Here is a 12,559-nt window from a genome sequence, read left to right on the forward strand (position 1 = left end):
AATCTCCTCATAAATCCCATGACTTTGGCTAAATCTAACATTAAAAATCATTCTTAGTAGGAAATTTCGTGGCGAATCCATTGATACAGGTTTGAAAGTGGTCAGACTTATAGTTTAGATGTCAGAAGCCTCTGTTTGACACAAAGTTCATGCCCATAGATTGCCTCCCCATTGGTTTACATTGTAAGGGTGATGTGGCACTGCAACCCTCAGGGCTTATAAAATCCAAACCGTTCGAGTTATTACAAAGTTTTTAACAACTTTTTTTCAGCACAGTGTCATAAGTCATGTATTAAAGTGTGAAGCCGATACCATTAACGCCCTCGGAGGAGATAGCGTTTGTTCGGGGGCCAAAATTGGGGCAAAGACTTATTTTGAAAGGCTAATTGTGGACTTCCTGTTGGATTTAGGTCAGGGGTGTCAGCATATGAGTCATAGGTCTCGGTTCGTACTGTAAACAGTAGTCCTCTGCCTTTTGGGCTCGGTCCCTAATTAATGACGTCTGTAGAATGACAGGAACCTTGCAGCATCCTGGTCGTCCTCAAGACCACCAAAGCGTCTCAACCGTCTCATTATTTGTGTAAAATTGTTTGGCTGCTTTAAAAAAAAAAAATTACCATGTACTGAAATTAATGAAATTATAAATAATAAATTGTATTCTTTGAGTTCAAAACAATAAAATCAGCAGTAATGTAGGATTCAATCCCAGCGACGTGTCCGTGGAGTCTTCAGCTTCCTGTATGGTGCAGAGTCTCCTGATTAACAGTGTTGTTCCTTCACAAACAAGCCGCCTTTTACCAAAGTTAAAATTCATAGAAAACAATAACTTTACCATGACTGAACTCCTGGTCAGTGGAAGAATGTTAGAATCTTGTATATTTTTCATAGGTTTTGCATCTGAGATCGTTTTTTTTGGTTTAAAATAATCTTTATTTACTTCTTTTAACACAAAAATAATTCCATATTTCTGCAGGTCGCTGAGCTCTTTGTGTGCAGCTGTTACAGGTGATAAGCGGTGACATCATCATGAGGGGGCGTGGTCTCACCTGTCCGTCCGAGTCGAATGCCAGACAGGCCACGCCGTGCGTGTGGACGTCCCGCAGGATGGAGACGGTCTGCATGGCGTAGGTGTCCCAGATACAGATGTACGGGTCCTTCCCCACCTGACCCGTCGCCACCTGGATCTTATCTGGATGGATCGCCAGACTGAGAGACAGAAACGACAGCGACTCAGCTGCCAATCACACGGAAACTGAGACAATTTACCAGAAAACTGCATCATGCAACTCAACGTTAGCATCACTTTAAAGACACAGTTATGAACAGAGAGAACTGCATTTACAACTTTTATATTTGCACTTTTTCAATAATCTGCTGCTTTCCTTGATGTTTTCAGTCTCATTATAGTTGTGCGACAAATTCATTTCTTTGTTTGTCTCTTGCGTGTTGGCGGGAAACTCTGGAGGACATTTTGTGGTTTTGATCATATTTTAGCCAGAATCTTTTCTCTTCCCTTAATTTTCTCCATTTTCCTTTTGAAGGCTTAAATAAACAATATGTCATTTCTGCTGCTGGGTCTGTCAATCAAAACAACGACAAAACAAGGAGTTTGATGATGTCATGAAGTGGCGAGGGATCATGGGAGTTCTCCTGGTTCAGATGGTTCAGAGGTCTCCTCCACACTCGCTGATTAAAACCAGTAAAAACACTGAATAAGGCAGTTTCACAATAAAAGTCAGTGTTTCTCTGACGCTGTTCGGTGGTCTCAGGACGTCCGGTAGCGGCTGTTAGCCGAGCTGACAACTAAAGATCCAGATGTTCGATGACTGAAATCCTTCATCTGGTGAAAAATATAGTTAAAAATGACCAAGATCTAAAAAGTTTATCATAAAAATGTGGCTTAAAACTGAATAAAAGTCAATTCAGAACACTGACGCCTGCACAAAGGAGACCAGATGAAACGGACCGTTACCTTTATTTCTCTGTTTGAACATTGTTGGATGATGTAAGTACACAACTCAACAACATATATGACAGAGGTCCAGTTGGTTTTAGTCATTTTAATGTGGAAAAGTGACATGTTTTACCTCTAACAGGAGGAATGTGTTGCGACATCAACAATGTGAAACGCAGATGTTTCTTATGACAAAAACAGAGACAGACGTTGTGTAGGAAGCAGCGAATGGTAAGCTGCTTTGATTTGATTGGCTCACGTCATGATAGGTACGGTGGACAGCGAGGGTCACGCTAGTCTTCATAAACATAAACATAAAAGTCACAAACCTCTACTCCATGAAATCTATCTGACGTTCATAAATCTCATTAAATCCTCATGTTTCATTCTGACAAATCTCTGATTACAACGACAGAAAACATTATTGATAACAAGCTGGATGGAAGATATATAAAGAACCCTGAAGGTCTCGGGCATGTCGTTTCTACCTGAACGTCCACACACTGATCTCTCTCACACTCGGAGTCTTCATACGTCTTTGTCTCGACCCCATAAATGGTACAAACGTGGATCCAGACTGAGGGTCCAAACACCCACACTTGTGGTTTTTGTCATTTGGCAAAAGCAACTTCCAAGTGAGGTGAGACAATTGAGCGTTAGAGTCTCTGTGGTAGAAGCTCTCAAGTAGCTGAGCAGGTATAAGTACGATGAGAAAGAGCGCTAAACAGAATATATATATATAGATATAAACTAAGAAACAACAGGAGGTAGACAAGTGCAGAAGAAATAAGCAACAAGAAGGAAGTGCAACGTTGAACTTGTGGTATTTGCAGTAGTCCAGTGTCTTCGTCTGAGGACCTGTTGAGTCATCAGAACTCACTGGGACTCTGATTAAAACCACCTCGTGTCCCGCAGCTCTCAGAGTCCTCCAACACCTGATCGTCTCGCCTCACCTGTAAGTCGCTTCTGCCAAATGTAAACATAATGAGGACAAATACTCTACATAATACGATCCAGCTCGGATGAGGAGAAATAAAAACATATGTAGAAGTTTGCAGGTTTACGGCACATAAAAGAGACAAAATGTTATTATGAAAGGTTTCTGTCTGATAATGGAACATATTTCTCAAAACTTTGATAATGAATATGATATTTAATATTCATCTTGACAGTGTTACATATAAAATATATTCAAAAACAGAAAGAATAAAAATAGAGCAGTATAGCTGTAATGTATCTTCCTTCCAGCGGGGGGCAGCACTGAGCTCTCTGCTGACTCGCAGGACCATGTTTGTCCAACTAAATCAGGTTTTTGATACTTTACATGAAGCTGACATCAGCTGAGCGCTGAGCTTGTCATGTTTTCAACTTCCTGTGTCAGCAGTAAAACATGAGTGTGACCGGCTGACGATGTGATTGGCTGAGGAAGCGTTTCACACATCAGGGGGTTTTTTTGTTTCTGTGGAGGAAACACTGAATATTTGTTTGGAGGGTAAACGCTAAATGTCCATCACTGACAGAGAGAGATGCATTCTGGGTAAATAAGGAGGAGATGTATCATGTTTTTATAAACCAGCTGATCATGTGTTTAAAGTCTTTTACTTATTTCAAACGAGTGATTTACTAAATGAGGTTTCACCATTAAAACATCAGCAATGAGCACTTTAATCATATGTAAATCAGTTCCTGGGACCGACCAATCAGAAGCAGAGCTGGAAGGTAACTGACTACATTTACTCAAGTACTGTATTTAAGTACAGTTTTGAGGTATTTGTACTTTACTTGAGTATTTCCATGTGATGCTACTTTATACTTCCACTCCACTACATTTCAGAGGGAAATATTGTACTTTCTACTCCACTACATTTATCAGCTGATTCATCTCATCGTCAGCGTTTTCCCTCCGACTGTCGGCTCCCATCAGGCCGCAAGACTAAACCCCTCCCCCTACTTCCTGCCTCCGTCTGTCAGCAGCGGCGTGTTCGGCTGGTTTGTGGTGAACAGTTAAAGGAACGTTCTGCTGACGTTCACTGAAACTGCAGACTGTCACTCTGAGCCGTAGCTTGTTTTTAATTTCCTTCGTTTCTAGTTTTCTGTCAGAGTCAAACCAGAACTTCTGAATTCTGCTCCAGAAGTAACGAACCTCATTAAAAAGCTCATTAACATGTAACTCTGCTAATCAGTATGAATCCTCAGATCAGAAGCTTCTCAACAGTACAAAGAAAAACATTTAAAAAAGCATCTAACATCGTTGTTCATTCAATATCTGTGTGTGATTTAAAGAACATCATTTCCCATAAGTCCTAGAGGTTTGCAGGCTGAACGTCACAGCTGGACAGAGGAGACGAGTCCATGATGGCGGTGAGTTCAGACTGTCTGTAATAACAGCAGCACAGACAGACGTCTGGGAGCTGTAGTTCTTTTAATGGGAGCTGTATTTCTTTTAATGGGAGCTGTAGGTCTTTTAATGGGAGCTGTAGTTCTTTTAATGGGAGCTGTAGGTCTTTTAATGGGAGCTGTAGTTCTTTTAATGGGAGCTGTAGTTCTTTAAATGGGAGCTGTAGTTCTTTTAATGGGAGCTGTAGTTCTTTTAATGGGAGCTGTAGGTCTTTTAATGGGAGCTGTAGGTCTTTTAATGGGAGCTGTAGTGCTTTCTATTTAACTTTGTTAAAATCACCAGTGTCGCCTATGTAGTCTATATGGTCTATATAGTCTATGTAGTCTTTATGGTCTATATAGTGTATATAGTCTGTATAGTCTATGTAGTCTATATAATCTATGTAGTCTGTGTAGTCTATATAGTCTATGTAGTCTATATGATCTATATAGTCTATATATGTAGTCTATATGGTCTATATAGTCTATATATGTAGTCTACATGGTCTATATAGTCTATGTTGTCTATATAGTCTATGTAGTCTGTGTAGTCTATATAGTCTATGTAGTCTATATGGTCTATATAGTCTATATATGTAGTCTATATGGTCTATATAGTCTATGTAGTCCATATAGTCAATGTAGTCTATATGGTCTATATAGTCTATGTAGTCTATATAGTCTATGTAGTCTTTATGGTCTATATAGTGTATATAGTCTATATAGTCTATGTAGTCTACGTAGTCTATATAGTCTATGTAGTCTATGTAGTCTATATGGTCTATATAGTCTATATATGTAGTCTATATGGTCTACATAGTCTGTGTAGTCTATATAGTCTATGTAGTCTATATGGTCTACATAGTCTGTGTAGTCTATATAGTCTATGTAGTCTATATGGTCTATATAGTCTATGTAGTCTATATAGTCTATGTAGTCTATATGGTCTATATGGTCTATATAGTCTATGTAGTCTATATGGTCTACATAGTCTGTGTAGTCTATATAGTCTATGTAGTCTATATGGTCTATGTAGTCTATGTAGTCTATATAATCTATGTAGTCTATGTAGTCTATATAGTCTATATGGTCTATATAGTCTATGTAGTCTATATGGTCTATATAGTCTATGTAGTCTATATAGTCTATGTAGTCTATATAGTCTATATGGTCTATGTAGTCTATGTAGTCTATATAGTCTATGTAGTCTAGATAGTCTATATAGTCTATATGGTCTATGTAGTCTATATAATCTATGTAGTCTATGTAGTCTATGTAGTCTATATGGTCTATATAGTCTATATAGTCTATATAGTCTATGTAGTCTATATAGTCTGTATGGTCTATATAGTCTATGTAGTCTATATAATCTATGTAGTCTATATAGTCTATATGGTCTATATAGTCTATGTAGTCTATATAATCTATGTAGTCTATATAGTCTATATAGTCTATGTAGTCTATGTAGTCTATATGGTCTATATAGTCTATGTAGTCTATGTAGTCTATATGGTCTATGTAGTCTATATAGTCTATATAGTCTATATAGTCTATGTAGTCTATATAGTCTATATAGTCTATGTAGTCTATATAATCTATGTAGTCTATGTAGTCTATATAGTCTATATGGTCTATATAGTCTATGTAGTCTATATAATCTATGTAGTCTATATAGTCTATATAGTCTATGTAGTCTATGTAGTCTATATGGTCTATATAGTCTATGTAGTCTATGTAGTCTATATGGTCTATGTAGTCTATATAGTCTATATGGTCTATATAGTCTATGTAGTCTATTTAATCTATGTAGTCTATGTAGTCTATATAGTCTATATGGTCTATATAGTCTATGTAGTCTATATAATCTATGTAGTCTATATAGTCTATATAGTCTATGTAGTCTATGTAGTCTATATGGTCTATATAGTCTATGTAGTCTATGTAGTCTATATAGTCTATGTAGTCTATATAGTCTATATAGTCTATGTAGTCTATGTAGTCTATGTAGTCTATATGGTCTATATAGTCTATGTAATCTATATAGTGCTTTTTCCTGATGCTGATCTCTTCATAAGCAGGTTTTACAGTCTTTGTTTGATGTCTCTGAGCTCTGGTTGATGTTCAGATTAAATTGTATGAATATCGGTGCAGATTGTGTTAACAGAGCAGGTTTTATTTCATTTAAAACATCAAGCTGCAGCTGAAACAGTCCTGCAGTGTCTGAAATAAAGAATCAAGTGAACAGTTGAATTCTCAGGTGGTAAAATGAAACTGGACGCAGCTGCAGAGGAAACAGGGATGTTTTCTGGTTTCTGGTTTTGAGCCACCAGACTGAAGTGGGTCAGAGAGAGACCTGCAGGTGAGCCTGCAGCCACATCTGGAACATCTGTCAGAGAGTGTGTGTGTATCGCAGCTACATCTTTTGTTTCCATGGAAACGGACTTTCAATCAGCCATGTGATTATGAATGTCAACAGTCTGATACAAACATCAGTAGCTGTGGTAACACGCACACATTTCATTCTGATTAAAGTGTTTACATGGATGTGATCTAATACGTTCTGGTGTTTACACGCGTCGGCGCGTTTAATCAGAACAGCTGTGTGACAACAGTGATGAATACATCAGGGTCATATGTCAAAATGCTCCTGCAGGCCACCGTCAGCCCAACAACGGGTAGGGGATGAATATATTTACTCCAACCGGAGGGAAACAATCGGATTAAGCATTTACATGATTATTAGGCTCTAATATTTTCCTATTGAACGGATAATCAAAGGTTTACATCACCATCCTCAACCTGATTGAACATTCCTTCTGATCAGGCCGGATGAGGTGCTTACATGAGGCATTTTTATTGTGATTGGGCGATTATTCCCATCATTAGTGTAATATTAGCGTCCATGTAAACGCAGCCATGGATACACTAACGTGAGAACATATCAAACAGAAACATAACGTGTGACACTAAACAGTAGAAAAGACTTAAACTTGCTGTATGAATGAATTATTGTGTCATGATTAGTTCATTGATGTTTCTGTGAAACGACTCAAATATGGGTTTGTGCTTCTTTGAGAAATTTATAATGTAGCACAAAGTCAGAGGTTGGATCAATCTGCTGATTTTCTATCTTTGTCTTCATGTTTGGATCCAAACTTACAATGAACTGATCTACTAACCAGTACTGTGTTTGTATCAAAGCTGATATATCTGATTAAAAACCCGCTGCACTGGGTCACATGATCCTTCATCATGAAGAGTTTGTTTAGAAACGTTCCAAAGACTAATAACAGCATCATGTTTTCAGTCTCCAGAGAGTAGTTCTGTGTACGGCAGACGCTACTGAGCATGTGCAGAAACACGGTTCTGTTAACAGTTTCACCAGCTTGTTGTGCTGCAGATCCCTTTAAAGTCGTCCTCTCAGAAACATGTTTCTTCTTCTTCCTTCAGCTGGATGTTTGTTTTCATTCATCTGCTGAAGGAGGAAAGTTTCTCTGAGCTCACTGAACATCTCAGTTTAAGAGGCGGAGCTACGAGCAAGATTAGTGACATCACAACTAGTTTGGAGCCAATCACGGTCCGGTATCAACGTACACAGTGTGATGTGGAGACTTGAAGCCTTCAGTTCACAAACACTGAGATGAACTTTACAGTGACGGAGGAAACAGCTGGTGTCCAGCAGGAAAACTGTTGACATCAACAATATTTACAGACGAGGAGGAGATGATGTTTTTAACATTTTTATGGAAAAACCGTATCAGACTCAAATTAATATTGAAGGTATTTTATGAATCTTAAAACATGTCTGGAGGATCTTTAAGATTCTTTTGCGTGCGCCACATGAGAGACAGATCTAAATAGAGGTCATCAGTCTTGTATTTCTTGTATATATTATATCTGTTACTAACGGGTCAACGTTTGTTCTCAGTCCAGTGTGATGTGATGTCGCTGGTATCAGAAATCCTGCTCCTAGTCTAGTTGATCTCTTGAACTTGTTTCTATCTGAGGGCTGCTCGCTGACCTCTGGGGCCAGTTAGAGATCTTTAAGCCTGCTGCCTCACAAACTGGATCATGAGGAACCTGGAGGATTATCATCTAGGACCACATCTGTCTGTCGGCAGGTCTGACGGTTTATAAAAGTGTCTGACTGTGTTTCATCTGTAGAGGAACAACACAAATACAACAGAATCTGTTTATGTGACGATGTTTCATTCTTTCTTTACGTCTCTGTTTCAAGATGAAGATCAAACTGTTGAGAAAACTCTGAAAGTTAAATTAGTTCAGTTTTAGTTTGGACTTCATTCGGTAACTATGGCGACGTGTTTAGTTTCAAACTTCAGCGATGAAGCGTTTTGATTTGATGAAATGATGAAAACTCTGCAGATGTTCTCCAGACAGAAACTAAACCCCGCCCCCTCCTTACCTGATGATGTCATCATTGTGACCCAGGTAGAACTTCTGGGTGTGTTCCCGGGTGTTGTAGACCACGCCCACCCCGGCCACGAAGTACACCACCTCTTTCCCGGCGGTGTAGTACAGGTTGTTGCGACACTGGTGACCTCTGTAGCCGTGGATCCACTCCAGCCTCAGCTGGCAGCGCGGCGCCGTCTTATCCGACATGGCGGCTCAGACTCGACGTTAAAACTCCACGAAGAAAGAAAAGCAAACGTCTGACAGCATCTGCTACGAAAACATAGAAACAGTCCGAACAGAGTCCGTCACAGTCTGATCCTCGGGCTGATGGGAGCTGTAGTCCATGTGCAACATCCAACTACACTTCCCATAATTCCAACCTGCAGTTTAGCGCCTGCTAGCTGATGTTAGCGAAGTCGCCCAAACTCAGCAGAAGTTCTTGTTTCTAACTGGTGATGAAGCCGAAGATTCATGGACAAAAGTTTTAATTTTTACTTTCTGTCACTTTTTCACAGTTAAAATAATAAACAGGACACATTAAGGCTGAAGTTTATATATTTATGTGTAAGTTTCAGCACTACAGGACTCTAGTTTGTGCTACATCAGGTAGTTTTAACGTTAATGACTGAAGCAGTTTTTAATCTGCAGGTTTTACTTTTAAGGAGGACGAGGAGCGTTCAGAGCCGATGGCAGGACGATAATCTGTTGGAAACTCAGGATTATTTCTACTAAAATTAATCTTATTGTAGGTTTTAGAGTCGGTCAGGATGGTTGTTCAAACCAGAGCCTGAACTAAAACATATCAGATATTTTAGCCTCTAAGCATCCAAACACAAAGTTGTCACACTTCTACGAAATTTAGTCAGATGCAAAAATGAATGTTTTGATCGGACGTCGTAATGAAATGTCTCCATTCTGTCTATCATTGATGACACGAGCAGATACCAGCTGATCAGATGATCAGATTATTTAAACAAACCTCATGAAATTAAACTATAACTGTCCTAAAAAACATGCGAGAGGATGTTTGTACTGTTATTTCATCACTTTATAGATAAAAACATGGAGTCGACCTGAAGCTCAGAACAGTTTTCGTTTCACTAGATTTGGAGTTTTGTTAGAAAAATCACATATAAAACCTTATCGCCTTATTAATCTCTACGAATTCTCACAACAACCCAACAAAATATGTTTAGTTGAGGGAATGTTCTGAGAACGTTTTAGTGAGGTTATGAGATCGTTGCTAATGTTTCACTGTTTTATTAAAATATCTAAAACGTGTCAGAGATGTTCCTCTCAGGTTCTTAAAGCTCTGCTGACAGTTTGTTACAGTAGATTTAATTACAGTTAAAGTCACTATAAACGTATATTCTAGTGTTTTATAACCTCAGACAGGTTTTCAGGAGGTTGTTTTGGGGTCAGGAGATTGTTTAAAGTTTCTGCATAGTTCGAGGGAGAAAAATATATAAATGCACCTGATATCTTAAATATTTGAACCCAAAACAAGCGTTCTTAAGTTTGTGAGGTTCTTACTAACGTTTCAAACTGTTTTATTAAAAGATGTGGTTCCTCTGTTCTGGTTCAAGGAACCTGCAGGAACACTTTAACAAGAGGAACCTGCTGAGAACGTTTTCTGGAACCCGAACAGGAACATTCCCAGAATTATTATGATGGTTTCAACAAATATCAGCAAATATTGAAGATTACAGAACGGTTTCAGGTGGAAGGTCACCATGAAAAATTAAATAAATAATGTGTGACAGCAGCCGACTGTAGATATTAAAATGAGCTTTCAGTGTGGAGACATCACAGGCTGCATATAATAATAATAATAATAATAATAATAATAATAATGTATACAGTCTGTGGGAGACATGATGTAATCTCTGTTATTCTGACCGAGCTCCATTTATTCTGAATTTAAGGTAATTCCACAAACGGAGGCAGAAATGACAGAAAATCCCTCCGCTGACTCCTGCCGCCGTCTGTTCGCTGCTTCACTGGAAATCCGCAGATTATAGCGCCGATTTATCCCCGTCAACCCGCATCCGAACCCCGCATCCGAACCCCGCAGAGAACCCGGCAGAGAAGCGAGCTCCAGCGCGTCCACCCCGGCTGCTGCCGCTCCTGCAGGCCGGCGGGGAGGCGCTTCCACCCGGCAGAGACCCGCAGCAGCTCCGCGGCTCGCAGACAGCCCGGAGGAACGGAACGACGACGGAAAGGCTGGATGTTAACGGAGAACCAGGATCACCGTCAACCGTAATCCGCTCAGATTATACACGAGCACTTCCTGTCGGTAACTTCACAATAAAATACTGCCTGCCAGAGACTTTTATTTTATTTTATTTTCCTTTTTTTTTTTTTTTGGTGTTTGTTGTGCTTTATTTTACGAGCTCGGAAATAGAAAAATCAATTTAAAAAGTTTTTTAAATATCTTATAATATGCAGGGAATATGTGAAAAATAATTTTGCCTTTTTAAAATATATGAAACTGTTTTAACCTTTGAACAGAAGAGACTTCATTGTATCTATAAATGTCTTTAAATTATATTTAAAATCCCTGAAAATTATAATTAATCATAAAGCTCAAAAACTTTTCCTTGCACTTTAATTATTGTTTTCATTCTTTTTATTACTATATATTATATATTATAATATATTACTATTTTATTTATTATTTTCTCTTTTAAATTATTTTTTATTTGTGGTAGTTTAAAAGAAGACTTTAGCGGCTCTAACTTTGTTTAACTATTGTAATTAAAGTGTTGGTTCATTTTCACTTCAGTTTTTTCCCGCCTTTTCTCACAGTTTCTAAATGACCATCACACTTGTTGTAAGGTCGTCTGTTGATCTCCTGCAGCATAACTGACACATGTTAAAAACACATCATACAGCAATTATTTTGTTGTGACTCAAATGATGTACTGTGTGCTTTTTTTTCTACACTTCCGGTGTTTTTCGCGCGAACCTGCGACAGCTTCGCTCATCTCTCGGAGCGGCAGGTCAGGCGCGGTCAGCGCGTCACTCTGCGCTCAGGAGCCCGCAGTGCATGATGGGGGTTGTAGTGTTTCAGCTGCTGGTGAGAACAGGTGGGACAGATAACACGCATCTGAGGTAAAAATAACATGAATTAAACTGGAATAAATGAATAAAGGCTGAATTAGAGTAAAGTGGAACTCCTCACATGTGTATCTATTCTAACACGCTGAACAAAAGGACCAATTAAAGCTGAGGTGTTGATCAATGCTGCTGATTGTTATCAGATTGTGTTCATGATAAATTAATGCATCAAAATGCGCTACAACATGAAAACGTGAATGATCAAAATATGAAGTTAGTCCGTCGATTTTTTTATTGTCCCAATTTAGAAAATGAGGTTTAAAATGTGGGACAGTCATATATGTTCTTAAATTGGTGAAAAATACATTTAGGCACATTTATCAAAGTGACTTTCCTGCAGAATTCTGCAGAAATTGCGATACAAGCGATGTTCTATTTGCTCTTTTTGTGGTAAAATTGCAAGCAAAGGAAAATAACGTTTGAACTGCTAGCAGTGAAGAGTCATATGTAATGACTTCCTGGATAAAAAGCATCCTGCATATTTCAGCTCTAATGTTTAATGTATTTTCTGAACATGAGAACCATGAAGACTCAAAGTTCTATAAAACAGAAAAATTGTACTTGAGTTTATAAGATTCTTCTTTTTAAAAAAGAGACATAATATATAGCACGTATTCAGTAGACAGACAGCGCCCACAACCCTCCGCAGCAGAGCAGATTACTGATGTTCAGATACCTGTGATTGTACCTGAGCAC

General features: G+C 38.6%; 1 protein-coding gene across 8 annotated transcripts in view; it reads right to left on the reverse strand.

Moving 5' to 3' along the window:
• LOC121913841 (echinoderm microtubule-associated protein-like 6) overlaps positions 1-11,807 on the reverse strand; it is a 47,211-nt gene extending 35,404 nt beyond the window's left edge. For 6 of the 8 annotated variants that reach the window (XM_042436738.1, XM_042436736.1, XM_042436733.1 and 3 more), the window contains exons 1-2: positions 8,754-11,010; positions 1,047-1,206 (exon numbers count right to left, since the gene is read on the reverse strand). In XM_042436738.1, coding sequence (XP_042292672.1) covers positions 1,047-1,206; positions 8,754-8,950 — 357 coding nt within the window. In that variant the 5' untranslated portion in view covers positions 8,951-11,010. Of the gene's footprint in view, positions 1-1,046; positions 1,207-8,753; positions 11,011-11,711 lie in introns of those variants that run through there. The other 2 variants (XM_042436732.1, XM_042436725.1) reach the window with 2 other exon arrangements.
• Between the last annotated feature and the right edge of the window lie 752 nt (positions 11,808-12,559).

This window comes from Thunnus maccoyii, chromosome 2 (genome assembly GCF_910596095.1).
Source record: "Thunnus maccoyii chromosome 2, fThuMac1.1, whole genome shotgun sequence".
Taxonomy (NCBI): domain Eukaryota; kingdom Metazoa; phylum Chordata; class Actinopteri; order Scombriformes; family Scombridae; genus Thunnus; species Thunnus maccoyii.